Here is a 20,768-nt window from a genome sequence, read left to right as displayed (position 1 = left end):
GGTATACTCAATAAAGCTACGGTCAGCAGCCATTAGTCAACAGAATAAACATGATACACAATGTCCACCCAGCATGCTGCAATGGTGAAAAAGGCAAACTGTGTTAGAAATTTTTAGGAAAAGGAATGAGACCAAAACAGCCAATACTGAAATGCCCCTGTATAGATCTATGGTGTGGCCTCTTTTGGGATGCTGTGGGCGGTTCTAGTTCCCAAACCTCCAAGAGGACATTGCGGAGCTGGCAAAAGTGCAAAGGAGGGCAACCAAGACAGTTTCAGGGCTGGAGCACCTTTCCTCCGAGGAAAGACAGAAGAGTCTGGGACTTCTTGGTTTAGAAAAGAGATGACTAAAGGGGCACACTATCAAAGTTTCCAAAATTATGCATGGAGTGTAGAGATTTGACAAAAAGAACATCCAATGAAGCTGATGAGCAGTAGGTTCAGGACAGACCAAAGGAAAGACTACTTGACAAAGTGAATTATTAAAATGTGGAGTGCCAGAGGATGTAGTGATAGCCACAAGAAAAAAATAGCTTTAAAAGGGGATTAGACAGGTTCATGGAGAGGTCTAGCAGTGGCTAGTAGTCATGGTGGCTGAGGGTAACCTCCACATTCAGAGGCACTCAACCTCTGAAGCCCAGAGTCAGGAGGCAATCTCAGAGGAAGGCCGCTCTGCCCTGTAGTTGACCATGCAGAAGAACTGGTTGGCCACTGTGTGAGGCAGGATACTGGACTAGAGGGACGCTCCCGAGTCTGATCCAACAGGGTTCTTCTGATGTTCTTAACTGGAAATGTCAAATAGAATGGGTGTTTACGCATAAAGTTGGCTGCAGGGACTAATTGCTGAGTCAAGAAAAATCCATCCTCCTTCCCTCCCACCCATCTTGACCACTGAAAGACTTCCACCACACCTACACCTGTCAGCAGGTAAGGACATTTTTTTTGTTTTGTTTGGCATTCCCTCAGTGACTCCTCCTTCCTCACCAATGTTTTAATTGCTGTCTTTCTGTTTTGCATATATTTTAACTCTGTTCCTTAATTACTTTAATCACAGAATCATAGAGTTGGATCCTGGATAATCTAGTCCAACCCCCTGCACTGTGCAGGACACTCACAACCCTCTCGCTCTTCCACTGTAACCTGCCATACCCTTGAATCTTCACAGAATCAATGATGTGCTTGTTTTAAGGATATGATTGTTTTAATGGTGTGTTGAGGGGCTTAGTTTTAATGGCTTAAAACATGGTTTTATTCTGCATGTTTTCAATCGTTGGTCCCCTTGGCAGCCTTTGTAGGCACAGAAATAATTTTGCAAATGAATAATAAATATAGACACAAGTGTCTAGTAGAAAAAGGTGCACTTTCAGTTGGCATGAGAGGAATCTGTAGTTCTTACTCCCCAATATCAGAGCAGCTTAGAGCAGCCAGGTCATGCCCACGGTAAAGCTGCCAGACACAGGTTGGGAAACTCCTGGAGATCTGGGAGTGGACCTTGGAGAGTACAGGGACTTCAGTGGGATATAATGCCATAGGGATGGCAAACTCCAGACGGGATCTGGGAATCTCCCAGAATTACAATTTATCTCCAGAATACAAAAATCAGTTCCCCTGGAGATAATGGATGTTTTGGGGGGTGGATTCTATCCCTTTGTACTCCATGAGGTCCCTGTCTTCCATCATGAGCCTCGAGAAGTTCCCCAACCTGGATCTAGCAAACCTACCTTCTCATCCCGTCGTGGCCATGGGGGGACGTGGGAACCCTACAAAGAGTCCACCCCCAAAGCGTCCATTTACTCCAGGGGAACTGATCCATGAAGCCTGGAGTTATAATTCCCCTGTGTGACACAGAGTGCTGGACTGGATGGGCCACTGGCCTGATCCAACATGGCTTCTCTTCTGTGCTTATAATCAGCACCCTCCACTTCCAGTTGGACAGCCAGTTGGTCTTGCTGGCTCTGGCCTTTCTTAGGGCAATGTGTGTGGGGGCAGCACAAGACACCTTTCCCCACTTTTCTTCCTCCGCTTTTTGGTAGCGAATCCAAGCTTAAGCCACTTAAGCTTCAATATAGGCTAGATATCAGGAAAAAAATTTTCACAGTCAGAGTAGTTCAGCAGTGGAATAGGCTGCCTAAGGAGGTGGTGAGCTCCCCCTCACTGGCAGTCTTCAAGCAAAGGTTGGATACACACTTTTCTTGGATGCTTTAGGATGCTTAGGGCTAATCCTGCGTTGAGCAGGGGGTTGGACTAGATGGCCTGTATGGCCCCTTCCAACTCTATGATTATATGATTCACTTGCTGCAACAGGGGAAGAGGAATAGGTAGGTGGGCAAGCCATGGTCCAGGTCCCATTGTGTTCTTTTCCCACTTTGGTGCCCCTTTAGGCCTCCAGTAGGGGATGGGGATTAGAAGATCCAGTCTGAGAAACTCTGGAGATATAGCCTGGGAGGGGCAGGGCCACATCGTGCCACAGAGTCCCCCCTCCAAAGCAGCCATTTTCTCCAGGGGAATTGATCTCTTTCATCTGGAGAAGAGCTGGAATTCCAAATGATCCCCAAGTCCCACCTGGAGGCTGCCATCCCTTGGCCCTATGAATGGGCTAAATTTCCAGAGGCCTGAAAATGGCTTCTTACCTCAACCACTTTGTAGAGAAAAGAGTACACCAGCGAGGCATTGGCGTTCTTCATGGTGGTAGCCACCACGTCAGAGAAGGTTAAGAATCTGAACATGGAAAGAAGAGATCCCAGAGCTGCTCCCCCCTCTTTGGCAACTTGTCCCCCCCCCCCACTGAGGGATACGATTGAAAGCCATGGAAGAGTCACAGAGAGAGGGCATTAATCAGTCTAAATCTCCACAAGAGTGCAGGTGTGTGCTGTGCATTTTTTGGAATGATACACATTTATAACCCACTTAAAAGAACTTGGCAATGGTTAAGTTCTCTAATTCCACTGGACCACCAGTGGCCAAGCCACTAGCTGTGGGATTCCCTGCTGACACACAAAACACAGGCTCTGACCTCTACAGACTTGCACAAAAGGGCTTTGTTATCAGAAGCTACTTGGAGGACTGGATATTTGAGTAACAACTGAATCCAGAAGGACTGAAAACTGGATGTGGAAGGATCCTGTTCTGGTTTGATGGTTGCCTCTTCTTCACGCTTATTGTCAAGAGGGTCTCTTGATTAGTCTAAAACAACCTTTCACAACCTTTTTACTATTGAGAAGCACCTGAATATTCTTCAGCCTTCGAGAAACCCCAGAAGTGGAGCAATCGTGCAGAATATTTTTGGGAAGCACAGTTGTGCACATGCCCACCATGGGTCCCTCCTCCTCCCACCCCCTCCAGACCCATCACTGACCATTGGGGAGGAGCAGGGGAGAGATCAACATGACCATATATGGTCCTATCACCCAATAAATGCTTAACAAATTTAAATATATGATGTAGTAAACTAGATAGTAAAGAGTTAACTGAAGCCTTATTAGGAGTGGAGGGAAACTCCACCCCTCAATTTATTCTTTTTCCTTGCTTTCATTTTCCTAAGTTAGTTGGAACTAAGTTCCAAATAAAGAAGTTGTGTTCTGCAGCTCCTTTGAGTATCTAGATTTATTGATTACAAAATTGGCAACGAAGGTACAAACATGGCTTCATATGGCAAAATTGAGGGATTTGATTCAGAAAAGGAGGAATGGCAACTATATATGGAACGCTTAGATCACTATTTTTTGGCTAATGGAATCACAGATGCTGCTAAACAGAAAGCAGTATTTCTCAGTCTATGTGGCAGCAAAACTTATTCCCTCTTCTGAGGCCTGGTGCATCCTCAGAAGTCTGGAGACAAAAAGTCTCCCAGATTTGCAAAAGGTTTTGACTGAACATTATACGCCAAGGCTTAATACCATTGTGGAATGCTTTAAATTCTATAACAGAATGAGGAAAGAAGGTGAATCTATATTAGACTATATAGCTGAGCTCAGAAAACTTAACAGAACATTGCTCCTTTGGAAATGTTTTGGAGGATATGTTAAGAGATAGACTTGTGTGTGGAGCGCAGGATAAGAAAATTCAACGGCAGTTATTGTCAGAAAACAATCTGACTTGGCCCAAAGCTGTAGAACCATGGAGGCTACAATGAAAAATGTCAAGGATTTACAACTTAACACCCAAAAGGTGCAGATGGACTCCTTACATAAAATACAAAGTCAGAAGCCTCAAGCCCAAGGGGGATGTTTCTGGTGTGGAGGGAGTCACTCAGGCTTGATTTGCCGGCATAAAGTTTCCCAGTGCCACAAATGTTTGAAGGTGGGGCATCTAGCCAGAAAATGTAGAGCAAAATTTCAGAGGGGTCAACAAGGCCCTACAAAAAGACTTACCCATTCCTAAAGGGAAGACGCTGGAACCTTGTTATTTGGAAGAGGCCGAAAAGGAAGAAGTCCTGGTTCACACCCTGCATTCTATTAAGGGACAAAGAGTAGTACCCTCTACAGTCACTGTGGGCTTGGATAATGAACCTGTGTGTATGGAAATAGATACAGGGGCCTCAGTGACAGTGATTAATGGAAAGACTGACCAACAGAGGAAGGTAGGCCTCAAGCCCCTGGAAAATGTGAACATTAAATTGCAGACATACACTGGGGAAAATATTCCTGTAGTGGGGTCAGTGTGGATCCCAGTGAAGTATAAAGGGCAACAGTGGCATTTTACAAGCTGTGGTCATAAAGGGGGATAGACCAAATTTACTTGGCAGGAACTGGTTGAAGGAACTGATTGTGAAGAAATATGTAACTTGGACCTGAAGGGAATGCCAGCAGTAAAAAAATACTAAGTACTCATTCTGCAGTGTTTCAAGAGGGACTGGGGACTTTAAAAGGCATTATTCTTATCACTGATAAAGATGAAAACGCACACCTTTTGACACTTGAACTGGTACTTCGAAGATTGCAGGAATCTGGCCTGCACTTAAGACAGAACAAATGCTTTTTCATGCAGCCTGCAGTATCTAGGATATAAAATCAACCAAGAAGAGTTGCAGCCCCTCGCTGATAAAGTTACACACAAAGCACCGGCACCACAAAACACAACAGAGCTCCAAGCCTATTTGGGAATGTTGAATTATTACCATTGGTTCCTCCCAAATCCTTGAACTCTATTAGAACCCCTATATTCCCTCCTGAGGAAAGAGACTGGTACTGGGGGCCGAAGCAAGAAGAAGCTTTTCAGAAATCTAAGAGGCTACTCAAATCTTCTAATCTACTAGTCCATTTTGACCCTACAAAGGAATTGATCCTATCTTGTGATGCTTGCTTATATGGTGTCAACCCAGTATTGTTCCACATCATAGTCATGTAATACAGCAGAGCGAGTTTATTCACAAGTGGAGAAAGAGAGCTTAGCTATTAACGACTGGAGAAAGAAGGCATACCATTTGTAATGGTCCATGTGGGAACGAATGACATGTCCCTGAATACCATCACTCCTATTAAAACAGACTATCAAGATCTAGGGAGGAAGCTCAAGCAAAAGGGGGCACAAGTGGTATTCTCTTCAATCTTGCCTGTCAAGGGAAGAGGAATGCGTCGGGAGAGGAAGATAATGGAGGTGAATCACTGGCTGCGTAGTTGGTGCTGGCAGGAGAGATTTGGTTTCTGGGACCATGGGATAGGCTTTCTTGAAGAAGGTCTACTAGCACCTGATGGACTGCACTTATCGAAGCTGGGGAAGAATGTGTTTGGCAGGAATCTGGGGAGATTCATCAGGAGAATAGGCAGTGGAATAAGCTGCCTAAGGAGGTGGTGAGTTCCCCCTCACTGGCAGTCTTCAAGCAAAGGTTGGATACACACTTTTCTTGGATGCTTTGGGCTGATCCTGCGTTGAGCAGGGGGTTGGACTAGATGGCCTGTATGGGCCCTTCCAACTCTATGATTCTATGATTCTATGTTTATTCTTGGTGTGAAAAAATGCCATCAGTTCAGAGGAAGCCTGTTCCACTGAGAAACCGCTCTGTCAGGAACTTCTTCCGGATGTTTAGATGGAATTTCTTTTGAATTAATTTCATCCCATTCATTCTGGTCTGTCCCTCCGGGGCAAGAGAGAACAATGGAGCTCCATCCTCCATATGGCACCTTTTTAAATACTTGAAGATCCCCTCTCTGTCATCTCCTCTCTAGGCTAAACATATCAAGCTCCCCCAACCTTTCTTCATATGTCTTGCTCTCCAAACCCCTCACCATATTTGTTGCCCTCCTCTGGACACGTTCCAGTTTGTCAACATCCCTCTTCAACTGGGGTGCCCAAAACTGAACACAGTACTGCAAGTGAGGCTCAACCAGAGCAGAGTAAAGCGGTACCATCACCTCCTGTGATCTGGATGCGATAACTCCGTTTGATACAGCCCAAAATCCCATTTGCCTTCTTAGCCACTCAGTCACATTGCTCACTCATGTTCAATGTATGGTCTACTAAGACTCTTAGATCCTTTTCGCACATGCTACTGCCAAGACAAGTTTTTCCGACCTAAATGCAGAACTTTACATTTGTCCCTATTGAACTTCATTTTATTCAGTTTAGCCCATTTCTCGAGCCTATCAAGATCATCCTGTATTCTGTTGCTGTCTTCAATTGTGTTTGCTACCCCTCCCAGTTTAGTATCATCTGCAAATTTAATAAGCATCCCCTCTAATCCTTCATCCAAGTCATTTATAAATATGTTGAATAACACAAGCCCCAGGACAGATCCTTAGGGTACTCCACTTGTCACTCTTTTCCAAGAAGATGCTGAACCATTAACAAGTACCCTCTGAGTACGATTTGTCAACCAGTTATTGATCCCCCTGACAGAATTAGGATCCGTACCGCATTTTACCAACTTGTGAACAAGAATATCATGTGGAACCTTATCAAAAGCTTTACTGAAATCCAGATAAACTATGTCCACGGCATTCCCCTGATCCAGCAAAGTAGTCTCACTTTTTCCTTGCTTCCATTTTCTTAGGAAATTGGAGCTAGGTTGCAAATAAATAAGTTGTGTTCTACAGCTCCTGTGAGTATCTAGATTTATTGCAAAATATATATACCTAAATAAAATTCATTAACTCCCACCCTTTCAGGAAACCCTCCCAGTGCCGTCATGAAACTGCAGGATTCCCTGAAACCCTGGTTGAAAACTACTGGTCTGAAGCATTAGAACAAAATCTGAGTCCATGGCCACCTTTAAGACTGAAGAAGTAGAAGAGTTGGTTCTTATATGCCACTTTTCTCTACTCAAAGGAGGCTCAGTGGCTTACAGTCACCTTCCCTTTCCTGTCCCCACAACAGACACCCTGTGAGGTGGGTGAGGCTGAGAGAGCCCTGATATCACTGCTCAGTCAGAGCAGTTTTATCAGCGCCGTGGTGAGCCCAAGGTCACCCAGCTGGCTACATGGCCTGCCAGATTAGAATTCCACACTCCTAACAACTACACCAAACTGGCTCTGACAAAGTTCAGTTATGGATATAAGCTGTTGTGTGCATGCATCTGAAGAAGTATATACGCACACAAAAGCTTGTTGTTGTTAGGTGCGAAGTCGTGTCCGACCCATCGCGACCCCACGGACAATGATCCTCCAGGCCTTCCTGTCCTCTACCATTCCCCGGAGTCCATTTAAGTTTGCACCTACTGCTTAAGTGACTCCATCCAGCCACCTCATTCTCTGTCGTCCCCTTTTTCTTTTGCCCTTGATCGCTCCCAGCATTAGGCTCTTCCTTCTCATGAGGTGGCCAAAGTATTTGAGTTTCATCTTCAGGATCTGGCCTTCTAAGGAGCAGTCAGGGCTGATCTCCTCTAGGACTGACCGGTTTGTTCGCCTTGCAGTCCAAGGGACTCGCAAGAGTCTTCTCCAGCACCAGAGTTCTAAAGCCTCAATTCTTTGACGTTCGGCCTTCCTTATGGTCCAACTTTCACAGCCATACATTGCAACTGGGAATACCATAGCCTGCCTTGACTAAGCTCACTTTTGTTGGCAGGGTGATATCTCTGCTTTTTAGGATGCTGTCTAGATTTGCCATAGCTTTCCACCCCAGGAACAAGCGTCTTTTAATTTCTTTGCTGCAGTCCCCATCTGCAGTGATCTTGGAGCCCAGGAAAATAAAATCTGTCACTATCTCCATTTCTTCCCCATCTATTTGCCAGGAATTGAGAGGGCCAGATGCCATGATCTTTGTTTTCTTGATGTTGAGTTTCAAGCCAACTTTTGCACTCTCCTCCTTCACCCGCATCAACAGGCTCTTTAGTTCCTCTTCACTTTCTGCCATTAGAGTGGTATCATCTGCATATCTGAGGTTGTTGATATTTCTCCCTGCAATCTTGATCCCAATTTGTGACTCCTCTAATCCCGCCTTTCTCATGATGTGCTCCGCATACAAGTTAAATAGGCAAGGCGACAGTGCAAACAAATAGAAGTTGCCGAACTCCTTTCTCAATTTTGAACCAATCAGTGATTCCATGTTCAGTTCTCACTGTTGCTTCTTGACCTGCATGTAAGTTTCTCAAGAGACTAATAAGATGCTCTGGTATTCCCATCTCTTTAAGAACTTGCCACAATTTGTTGTGCTCCACACAATCAAAGGCATAGTCAAAAGCATAGTCAATGAAGCAGAAGTATATGTTCTTCTGGAACTCCCTAGCTTTCTCCATGATCCAGCATATGTTGGCAATTTGATCTCTAGTTCCTCTGCCTCTTCAAAATCCTGCCTGTACTTCTGGAAGTTCTCGGTCCACATATTGCTGGAGCCTAGCTTGAAGGATTTTGAGCATAACTTTGCTAGCATGAGAAATGAGTACAATGGTGCGGTAGTTTGAACATTCTTTGGCATTGCCCTTCTTTGGGATTGGAATGTAAACTGACCTTTTCCAATCCTGTGGCCATTGTTGAGTTTTCCAAATTTGCTGGCAAATTTGCTGGCATCGTCTTTTAAGATTTTGAATAGTTCAACTGGAATGCTGTCACCACCACTAGCTTTATTGTTGCTTAGACTTCCTAAGGCCCATTTGACTTCTCATTCCAGGATGTCTGGCTCCAGGTCAGTAACTACCCCATTGTGGTTATCAGGGATGTTAAGCTCGCTCTTGTATAGTTCTTCTGTATAATTTTGCCACCTTTGTTTAATCTCTTCTGCTTCTGTGAGGTCCCTACCATTTTGGTCCCTTATCATACCCATCTTTGCATGAAACGTTCTCTTCATATCTCCAATTTTCTTGAAAAGATATCTGGTCTTCCCCATTCTATTGCTTTCTTCTATTTGTTTGCACTGTTCATTTAAGAAGGCATTCTTTTCTAGCTTTTCTCTGGAATTCTGCATTCAGTTGGGTGTATCTTTCTCTTTCTCCCTTGCCTTTCACTTCCCTTCTCTCCTTAGCTATTTGTAAAGCTTCCTCAGATAGCCATTTTGATTTCTTTCATTTCTTTTTCTTTGGGATGGTTTTAGTTAGAATCATAGAATCAAAGAGTTGGAAGGGGCCATACAGGCCATCTAGTCCAACCCCCTGCTCAACGCAGGATCAGCCCTAAGCATCCTAAAGCATCCAAGAAAAGTGTGCATCCAACCTTTGCTTGAAGACTGCCAGTGAGGGGGAGCTCACCACCTCCTTAGGCAGCCTATTCCACTGCTGAACTACTCTGACTGTGAAAAATTTTTTTCCTGATATCTAGCCTATATCGTTGTACTTGAAGTTTAAACCCATTGCTGCGTGTCCTCTCCTCTGCAGCCAACAGAAACAGCATCCTGCCCTCCTCCAAGTGACAACTTTTCAAATACTTAAAGAGGGCTATCATGTCCCCTCTCAACCTCCTTTTCTCCAGGCTGAACATTCCCAAGTCCCTCAGCCTATCTTCATAGGGCTTGGTCCCTTGACCCCAGATCATCTTTGTCGCTCTCCTCTGTACTCTTTCAATTTTATCTACGTCCTTCTTGAAGTGAGGCCTCCAGAACTGCACACAGTACTCCAGGTGTGGTCTGACCAGTGCCGTATAGAATGGGCCTATGACATCTTGTGATTTTGATGTGATGCCCCTATTCTAACTTCTATTTAAGTTGATACAGCCCAAAATGGCATTTGCCTTTTTTACCACTGCATCACACTGCCTGCTCATATTTAGCTTACAATCCACAAGTACCCCAAGGTCTCGTTCACACACAGTGTTACCTAGAAGCGTATCCCCCATCCAGTAGGCATGCTTTTCATTTTTCTGACCCAGATGCAGAACTTCACTTATCTTTATTAAATTGCATCTTATTCTCATTTGCCCATTTTTCCATTATGTTCAGATCTCGTTGAACTCTGTCTGTATCTTCCGGAGTATTTAAGAGTCCTACCAATTTGGTGTCATCTGCAAACTTGATGAGTAGTCCCTCCACCCCCTCATCTAGATCATTAATAAATAAATCTTGCTACCTCTTGTACAATGTTGCAAACCTCCGTCCATAGTTCTTCTAGGCACTCTGTCTATCAGATCTAATTCCTTAAATCTATTTGTCACCTCTACTGTATATTTGTCGGGAATATGATTTAGTTCATACCTGAGTGGCCTAGTGCTTTTCACTACTTTCTTCTTATCTTTTGGCTTCCTACTTTAGCATTCCAATCCCCCATGATGATAAGTACATCATTTTTGGCGTTGCTTCTAGAAGGTGTTGTAGGGCTTCATAGAACTGGTCAACTTCATCCTCTTCAGCAGCAGTGGTTGGGGCATAGACCTGGATTACTGTGATGTTGAATGGTTTGCCTTGGATTCGAACTGAGATCATTTTGGGGATTGTATCCCAAGACTGCTTTTCCTACTCTCTTATTGATTATGAAGGCTACTCCATTTCTTCTGCGAGATTCTTGTCCACAGTAGTATACCTGATGGATATCTGAATTAAATTCACCCATTCCTGTCCATTTTAGTTCACTGATTCCTAAAATGTCGATGTTCAGTCTTGTCATCTCTTGTTTAACCACATCCAGCTTGCCTTGATTCATGGATCTGACGTTCCAGGTTCCTATGGAATAAAAATCTTTACAGCATCGGACTGTCTTTTCGCCACCAGTTACTTCCACAACTGAGTGTCCTTTCAGCTTTGGTCCAGTCGCTTCATTCATTCTGGCGCTACTCGTACTAGCCGTATGCTCATCCCCAGTAGCATATTGGACACCTTCCAACCTGAGGGGCTCATCTTCCGGCGTCATATCGTTTTGCCTTTTGTAAATGTCCATAGAGTTTTCATGGCAAAGATACTGGAGTGGTTTGCCATTTCCTTCTCCAGGGGATCACCTTTTGTCAGAGCTCTCAGCTATGACCTGTCTGTCTTGGGTAGCCCTACACGGCATAGCTCAAAGCTTCACTGAGCTACACAAGCCCCTTCGCCATGTCAAGGCAGCGATCCTTGAAGGGGGCAAAAACTTGTACCTCGACTTAAACATTGTTGGGCTTAGCCTTATTTTCTGCCTCTCTGCCATCAGCTAGTTGTTTTCCCCATGGAGAAATGGCCTCATCCCTGCTCCATTCGGTGCCCTCACATGGCCTCCCCGCAGTATCAGCTGGGCCAATTGCAGATATAGAAAAGTTTCCCTAGAAACTTTAAACACCTCCAACATGACCTACCAAGAGACTTAATTCTAAACAAGCCAGAACTGCCTGTGTGGATCTTGCCAAGGTTTGTGAACTATTTTTAAAATTCAGTAAGAAGTGAACATTTACTTGTTTTGCCACACGAGTGTTCATCTAACCCTTGAAAACCAGGGCTGGGAGGGAGGGTTCCCCACTCCTTCCCCACAAGGGATGATCAGCATGGGCTTCATGGTGACACTCTTTCCGTCAACAAGCACAGCACCTATATGACAACCTCCTTGGGATGCCTCTATCCAGTCATTGTCCCCATCACCACCATTCTCTCACAGCCCCTGTGGTGGCTAGGGTTGCCAACTGCCAGGAGAAAAAAAATATCCTGATCCTTGACCCAAACTAATTGGCTGGGTGACAATATTTACTTCTGTTCCACAAAAAGATTCAGCTGCCCACTTCTTCACATGAAGACACTACTAAACAGACAGAAGGCCTCAACAATTCCAGTGACAGCCACTCCCCCACCGGGAGGGCTTTAAAAGTGTCATAGATATAACTATAGTATTATAAGGTTACAATGATCTACTACAACAACATAGTTGTTGTATTAGCCCCAAGATTTCATTTCTTTAGAAAAGTATATAACTAACCCTTTTAGCTGTGTAAGGGGAAAGGTTCTGGCTGCATGTTTCTCTTTATAACTGCCCCACCGAAAGGAAGCACTTCTTCACTCAAAGAGTAATTAATACGTGGAACTCGTTGCTGAAAGAAGTGCCGACAGACAGACCACTGCAAGAGGGGACTGGAAGGACATCGGGAACAGAAGCCACAGGGTCTATGGAGCACTCTATCTATAGAAGTGATGCTCCATACTCCTGGTGTTTGCGGGGGCAGTAGTGGGAGGGCTTCTGGAGTTCTGACCCCACTGGAGGAATTCCTGAGGGATACTTGGTTTGGGCCACCAGGTGGCCCAGAGTGCTGGCTGGATGAATCATAGAATCATAGAGTTGGAAGGGGCCATACAGGCCATCTAGTCCAACCCCCTGCTCAACGCAGGATCAGCTCTAAGCATCCTAAAGCATCCAAGAAAAGTGAGCATCCAACCTTTGCTTGAAGACTGCCAGTGAGGGGGAGCTCACCACCTCCTTAGGCAGCCTATTCTACTGCTGAACTACTCTGACTGTGAAAATTTTTTTCCTGATATCTAGCCTATATCGTTGTAGTTTAAACCCATTACTGCGTGTCCTCTCCTCTGCAGCCAACGGAAACAGCATCCTGCCCTCCTCCAAGTGACAACCTTTCAAATACTTAAAGAGGGCTATCATGTCCCCTCTCAACCTCCTTTTTTCCAGGCTGAACATTCCCAAGTCCCTCAGCCTATCTTCATTGGGCTTGGTCCCTTGGCCCCAGATCATCCTCGTCGCTCTCCTCTGTACCCTTTCAATTTTATCTACGTCCTTCTTGAAGTGAGGCCTCCAGAACTGCACACAGTACTCCAGGTGTGGTCTGACCAGTGCCGTATACAATGGGTCTATGACATCTTGTGATTTTGATGTGATGCCCCTGTTGATACAGCCCAAAATGGCATATGCCTTTTTTACTGCTGCATCACACTGCCTGTGATGAGCTTGATCCAACATGGCTTCTCCCATGTTCTTAACTAGAAACTTTCTGGTGGTGAAAAAAAATAAAGCTGGGAGCAAGTGAATTGTTGCAATAAGTTGTTATAACATTATAATGCTACGGTGATACATATATTATCCATGCAAACAAATCCCTGAAAAAAACTTACAAGGGTTTTTTCTTAGGGGGGGGGGCAGCTGAGGAAAGGAAACAGTGGGGACATTTTTTATGCAGACGTACTATTCCTACGGTAAATGCAGAGGTATTTGCAGCAGCAACCAGAATGACGCGGACAAGAGTACCCATGTACCAAAGGAAGGGAAGAGATTTCCACTAAAGAACTGAGAGTCTCAAAATGCAGGAAATACATTGGAAAATTCCCTGCAGATAGTATCGTACGCCCAGAGCCGTAAGGAAAGGGTGGTATAAAAATATAAACAAATAAATAAATAAATAAATAAATATCATATACAATGGGCAGAGAGTTGTGGTTAGAGTGTCAGACTATGAACTGGAAGGCCCAGGTTCAAATCCCCGGTCTGCCATGGAAGATCAAGGATTCAGATGTCTCCTGGGGAGATTCATCAGGAGAGCTTTAAACTGAAGCCACAAGGGGAAGGAGACAATCAACATAGGGAGTATAAGGAAGGAGAACGATCAGGGGCAGCCCAACCGGCAAGGCCAGCTCATAGGGAACCAAAAGTAAAAGGATTCAGATGTCTTTATACTAACGCCCGAAGCATGGGCAATAAGAAGGAAGAGCTGGAACTTCTCATGCTGATGGAAAGGTATGATCTAGTAGGCATCACAGAAACTTGGTGGAATTATTCTCATGACTGGAATGTAATAGTGGATGGATATGAATTGTTCAGACTAAACAAAATAGATCGAAGAGGTGGAGGGGTTCCACTGTATGTGAGGAAAGGGCTTACCTGTCAGGAAATTCTAGTGAAGGAGAGCATATCTACAGTGGAAAGCATCTGGGTGAAAATAAGCGAGGGGAAAACAAACAGTGTGGTGGTTGGTGCCTGCTACCAACCGCCTGACCAACGAGAGGATATGGATGCTGCACTTTGTGAGCAGCTTGAGAAAATATCCAAGCGGCAGGACCTTGTCATCATGGGTGACTTCAATTTCCCAGATGTGTGCTGGGAAACAAACTCTGCGAAGCGTCCTCAGCCATGCAACTTTCTGACCTGCCTGGCTGACAATTTCATTTATCAAATGGTAGATGAACCCACAAGAGGTTCAGCCATACTGGACATAATACTGACCAACAGGCAAGAGTTGGTGGATGAGGTGAAGGAGGTGGGGACCCTAGGGGGAAGTGACCATGTCCTCATAGAATTCCTTTTGAGATGGGGAGCCAAGGAAGCTTGTAGCCAGACGCGGATGTTGGATTTTCGTAGGGCAAACTTTAATAAACTCAGAGACATGATGAGTGTCATACCATGGACGAGAATGCTGGAAGGGAAGGGAGCATGTGACGGGTGGGTGCTACTCAAACACGAGCTATTGCATGCTCAATCAATGACTATCCCAGAAAGACGAAAACACTGCAGGAGCTCTAAGAAGACTATTTGGATGAACAGAGAACTTCAAGAGGAACTAAGAAAGAAAAGGGTGATGTTCAGGAAATGGAGGGAAGGACAGAGCTCTAAAGAAGAGTACCTACAGGTTACTAGGCACTGTAGCTCAATCATCAGAAAGTCCAAAGCTGAGAGTGAGCTAAGATTGGCCAGGGAAGCCCACTGTAACAAGAAAAGATTTTTCAGTTATGTGAGAAGCAAACGTAAAGGAAAGGAGGCAATAGGCCCACTGTTGGGTGCGGATGGACAAACTCTAACGGAAGATGCAGAGAAAGCAGAAAGGCTTAGTGCCTATTTTGCATCTGTTTTTTTCCCACAGGTCAAAGGGTTTAGGCACATCTAGAGATGGCAGTAGCCAAAGGATAGTGTCTGAGTGGCAGGTTAACACGGATAGGGAGGTTGTCGAGAGGCATTTAGCTGCACTGGATGAGTTCAAATCCCCAGGGCCGGATGAAATGCACCCGAGAGTGCTCAAAGAACTTTCCAGAGAACTTGCACAGCCCTTGTCCATCATCTTTGGGACCTCTTTAAGGACTGGAGATGTCCCGGAGGACTGGAAGAGAGCAAACATTGTTCCGATCTTCAAGAAAGGGAGGAAGGATGACCCGGGAAACTATAGACCTGTGAGTCTGACCTCTGTTGTGGGGAAGTTAATGGAGCAGATATTAAAGGGAGCGATCTACAAACATCTGGACGACAATTTGGCGATCCAAAGAAGTCAGCATGGATTTGTCTCCAACAGGTCATGTCAGACCAACCTGGTTTCCTTTTTTGACCAAGTAACAGGTTTGCTGGATCGGGGAAATTCAGTTGATGTCATTTACTTGGATTTTAGTAAAGCTTTTGACAAGGTTCCCCATGATGTTCTGATGGATAAGTTGAAGGACCGCACTCAAAGAGTTGTTGTCAATGGTGTTTCATCAGACTGGAGAGAGGTGAGTAGCAGGGTACCTCAGGGCTCGGTGCTCGGCCCGGTACTTTTTAACATATTTATTAATTATCTAGATGAGGGGGTGGGGGGACTACTCATCATGTTTGCAGATGACACCAAATTGGGAGGACTGGCAAATACTCAGGAAGATAGAGACAGAGTTCAACGAGATCTGAACACAATGGAAAAATGGGCAAATGAGAACAAGATGCAATTTAATAAAGATGTGCAAAGTCCTGCATCTGGGCCAGAAAAATCCCCCATCTGGATGGGGGATATGCTTCTAGGTAACACTGTGTGTGAACGAGACCTTGGGGTACTTGTGGATTGTAAACTAAACATGAGTAGGCAGTGTGATGCAGCGGTAAAAAAGGCGAATGCCATTTTGGGCTGTATCAACAGGGGCATCACATCAAAATCACAAGATGTCATAGTCCCATTGTATACGGCACTGGTCAGACCACACCTGGAGTACAATGATATAGGCTAGATATCAGAAAAAATTTTTTCACAGTCAGAGTAGTTCAGCAGTGGAATAGGCTGCCTAAGGAGGTGGTGAGCTCCCCCTCACTTGCAGCCTTCAAGCAAAGGTTGGATACACACTTCTCTTGGATGCTTTAGGACAGTGGTCCACAACCTTTTTATCACCAGGGACCAGTCAACGCTTGACAATTTTACTGAGGCCCTGTGGGGGGGGGGCTAGTCTTTTGCCAAGGGACGTTGCCGCCGCCTGAGCCCCTGCTCCACTTGCTTTATGCTGGCGCCCCTGACTTCTCGCCGCCCACTGGGGGGCGCTGCCAGCAGCAGCTGCTCAGTGGCACACCGAAGGGGAGCCCCAGCCATGGCAGCCGCTGGAGAGCACCAAAGGTGAGCTGGCGGCAGAGTGGCACGGTAGCCCCCGAGGCAGAAGCTGGGGAGGAGGATGAGGAGGAGCCACGGCCCGGTACCAACTGATCTGTGGCCTGGTACTGGTCCCCGGACCAGGGGTTGGGGACCACTGCTTTAGGATGCTTAGGGCTGATCCTGCGTTGAGCGGGGGGTTGGACTAGATGGCCTGTATGGACCCTTCCAACTCTATGATTCTATGATCACTGGATGACCTTGGCCAGTCACACATACAGCCTCACCTCCATCGCGGGGTTGCTGTGTTTATTAAAGGAAAGAGAGTAGAATGATATAAGCTGCTTTGGACCCTCCCTGGGGAGAAAAGCAGGATACAAATCAAGTAAATAAATAATATTAAGGCTTTTGAAAACCACTTTGGCTAAGATATCACTTTGCAAGGGACTGTGAAACGCAGGCACGAAGGTACCTTGGCAGCTAACATGCCTTGGACACACACACTCCTCCAGTGTTGGCAACAGTAGCACCCAAGAGGAACCCAGTGTCATATCTCTGGAGCTGCTGCTCACTCCAGCCCACAAGCAGTCTTGAAAGGGCTGCCTTGAAAGGATACAGTAGAGGTTGCTGTGCTTGATCCAGAGAAAATGGACCTTCCCGTGGGACAGGAGTGGCGTCAGGGCACACTCCTCCTCCTTCAGCATCAGCAGCGGCATGAAGTGGTCGATTTCCGATATGCTCACATCCCCTTTGTAATTGCGGCTGATCAGAGGCTGAGAAACAGAGGGGCAGTTCCACAAGGCTGAGTGTGCATTATTTCAACCATCCTTGTCTCATTTGTTCTCCCACCACTCCACAGAGTCCATGCAATAAGATCCAGTGATGATGAAGATAACTGCAGGGGCTTTGGGTTTTGTTGCAGGGGGGGGGGCAATTTGGATTAGGTCACACAGTGCTGCGTATGAGGGTTTTAACTATCCCCCTCCCAAATACCAAATCCCAGCCCTGGTTGAGCAACTGGCTGGAACCTCTGCAGGAAACTGTATCTTTGCCTTTCTTCATGAAACAAATAGTGGCTCCACGAGGAGAGGCCGTTTGAGCTGGGGAAATGGAAGGGATTAACCTTCTAGCGTCTGCCAAGGTCCCAATCTTTCCGCTGCAGCTGCTCTTCAAAAGGCTTCCACCACAGTTGCTATGGGAAATCTCCCACTCTCATGTCTTCTTCTTCCCCAAAGGGTTCTCTGAGTTCCAGAGTTCTCCAACACGGTGGCTACTGACCCCTTTCCTAGCACTCAGCAAGGGCTTTTAGAGAAGGGAACCAGAAAAACTCAACAGGTGGCCATTAGGACCTTCAAAGGTTGAATGTCTGTATTGTTGCTAAGATTATATTACTTTTATTGCTTTTATTGCGCACAATTAAAAAAAAACTTTAGGCATTACAAACACGTATACAGCCCACAGGCTATTGCAAAACTGTGCTATGCACTATATGAACCGACAGACCAACATGTTTTGGCTCTTATGGCATCTTCTTCAGAGGCCTGGTTTTAACACACGCCAGTTCTTAACACGTATAAAATATGTCCTGCAGCCAATAAAAGCTCCAAGGTAAGAGCTGCAAAGTACCAGAGTGACTTAATGAAAGAAGATGTCTCCTTATCGGTCATTAGCTCTCTTCCGAAGGCTGCCCTAAATGTCAACAGCATATTCTCTCATTCGTGCATTTATTGCTATGAGTGATTTGCAATCCGTGCACTAATAAGAGAACACACCATTGAAAATTTTGGGCAGCCTTTGGAAGAGAACTAACTAGGGCCGATACGTGTCGGTGTATCGATTCATATAGTGCCTAGCACACGGCTTTGCAGTAGCCTGTGGGCTGTATATATGTTTTTAATTCCTAACGTTTTTTTTTAATTGTGCACAAGAAAATTTTAACATTTATACAGACATTCAACCTTTGAAGGTCCTAACTGTCACCGGTTGGGTTTTTATAGTTCCAGTTCCATTCCCCCCTCCCTTTTTTGTTTTTGTTCTTTTAGAAAGGAGTCTGCTTTTGCCCAGTAGAGCTTCTGATTGGCCACTGGAGATCTGATTGGCTGTTCAGGTTTTCTAAAAGTTGCTTTGGAAGCAACTGCAAAAGTATTTTCACTGTATGGCTGAAGATTAGCTGTGTGTCTGCAAAAGAATGTTTTTAAGCAATGTTTTCATTTTTAAAAAGAACAGAACTTCTGCCTGCAATGCTGAAGAGTTATGCATGATGACCCCACTCTTGTGGCAGCTATTTTGTGCTTGCACCACCACCCTGAGCCAGATTTTCAAATGGACCAGTAAGGCTCAACAAAGACCTTTGCTGCATTCCAGCTGTGGGTCACAGGTTTTAGCCAAATAACAAAATGTCCCTGGCTTGCCAGTAGGGATGCCAGCCTCCAGGTGAGAACTTGGGGGTCCCCCAGAATTACAGCTCAAATCCAGGTTGGCCTGAAGCAGAACAAAGGATCTATAAACTCTCTGTTTAGAGGTATGAACTTCCATTTCAGTGGATCCAGAAGAAACGTATGAAAGCTCATACTTTAAATTAAACTTTGTTGGTCTTAAAGGTGTCCCTGGACACAAACCCTGTTTCTCTCCAATCCAGACTTCAGAGATCAGTTTCCGTTGAGAACATGGATGCTTTGCAGAGTGAGCTCTCTGGCATCCACTGAGGACCCTGTTCTCCTCAGACTCTGCCCCCAACTCTCCAGCAGTTTTCTCAGCCTCAACCTTGCAGCTTGTCTTGTTGGGCATCTTCTGGCTGTTCAGATTCTCATTGGGGGGGGGGGGGGGATAAGCAGCACTGATGTTTAGGACAGACAGCAAGGAGAAGCTGATGAGACATGCACAAAAGTCACCCATGAGTCTGCCACAAAGTCCAGGTTGCCTTTACTCACCCCCCCCCAAAAAAAACACTTTAGCTATTGTTTTAAAGAATCAGGCCCACCCTCCAGCATTTCTGTGGTGTGCAAAAAAACACCGGTTGTGTAAGAATCACGGCTGGCCACTGGAGGGGAAGGGGGTGGGGTTTTCAAATTTAAGCCGGGAAAATCCTAGAGGGTTGGGGAAAGACAGGGACCCCAGTGCGCCATGGTAGCGCACTGTCGTCTGCAGATGAGCTCCAATTGCAGGGTATCCCCGGCCGCCAGCCCCCCACCCACGCCCAGGCGGGCAGCCTCGCTTAGCCTCCAGCCATCCCGTTGCGGGCTCCTGAGCACCTGGCCAACCCTAAGGGCCCGTGTCGCCCCCGGGGCAGCCGTCCTGAGCTGCAGGCGCTGCTGACAGGCTGACCCAAAATGGCTGCCGCAGGGGGTGGAGCCGGCCGCGCAATGTCAGGGAGCGAGGCTTTGCCGTCAGGCAGCGACTCCTTTGAACAGGATGCCTCTCGGAGAAGCATCTTTCAGCGTCTTTTCTCGCGTCTCTCCCCCCCCCCCCCCAGAAGACAAGCACATCTTTAAAAACCTGCGCGGCCAATCCCATCTCCAGTGGGCAATCGGAAGCCCGTCCAACAAACACCAGGACAAGGGCTGAGAGGGCCCCGTGGCGCCCCTGGGCTCGGGCTTCCTGCTGCCCCGACGACCCAGGCCCACCTCGCGCGGTTCCCCCAAACTGGAGCGGCCGCCCTGGGACTCTCTCGCCCCCCGCGTGGCCCCAGGCAGGCAGCCCCCGCCGGCCAAGGAGCGCGCGGAGGAGGAGAGGAGGGCGAAGGGCGGCCGCGCCATCGGGCGGGCGGGCGGGAGGCCTCCGTCGAGGGTGGGCTCCCGGCCTCACCTTGCCTTTCAGGTCAAGGATGAACACGGCGGAGGCCGACATGGCCGGGGCTGCTGCTGCTGCTGCTGCTGCTGCGGCCGCTTCCTCCTCCTCCCCTCGGATCCTCCGCCTTCCTCTCGCGGCCGGCAGCCACCTGAGCCAGGTGCCCCGGCCGCGCCTACAGGTGAACCTGGAAGGGGCGGAGACGGCCGCGGGCGGGGAGAGAGCGGCCCTCCGACTGGAGCCCGAAGCCCGGGCACGAAGAGCCCAGCGCCACCCGGAGGCAGCTTTCCCGGGCCAGGGGAAGGCTCTTTGCACATGCCTAGAGGCGCTCTGTCAGAAGGGGATTTGGGCAGCCACTTGCTCAGGTCCAGGACAGGGAAAAGAGGGACTCAAACGTGGGAACTGGTTGGTCACTCTGTGA

At 46.7% G+C, this 20,768-nt stretch overlaps 1 protein-coding gene across 4 annotated transcripts in view; it reads right to left on the bottom strand.

The window, feature by feature from the left end:
* The window catches only part of AP1M2 (adaptor related protein complex 1 subunit mu 2), a 50,885-nt gene extending 30,345 nt beyond the window's left edge, over positions 1–20,540 (bottom strand). For 2 of the 4 annotated variants that reach the window (XM_077346130.1, XM_077346132.1), the window contains exons 1-3: positions 20,366–20,540; positions 17,178–17,334; positions 2,630–2,697 (exon numbers count right to left, since the gene is read on the bottom strand). In XM_077346130.1, coding sequence (XP_077202245.1) covers positions 2,630–2,697; positions 17,178–17,334; positions 20,366–20,407 — 267 coding nt within the window. In that variant the 5' untranslated portion in view covers positions 20,408–20,540. The remainder of the gene's footprint in view (positions 1–2,629; positions 2,698–17,177; positions 17,335–20,365) is intronic. The other 2 variants (XM_077346131.1, XM_077346133.1) reach the window with 2 other exon arrangements.
* Positions 20,541–20,768: the final 228 nt, after the last annotated feature.

The sequence above is a fragment of the Paroedura picta genome, chromosome 7 (assembly GCF_049243985.1).
Source record: "Paroedura picta isolate Pp20150507F chromosome 7, Ppicta_v3.0, whole genome shotgun sequence".
Classification (NCBI taxonomy): domain Eukaryota; kingdom Metazoa; phylum Chordata; class Lepidosauria; order Squamata; family Gekkonidae; genus Paroedura; species Paroedura picta.
The sequence above is the reverse complement of the archived record's forward strand: the minus strand, read 5'-3'. Positions and strand labels throughout refer to the sequence as shown.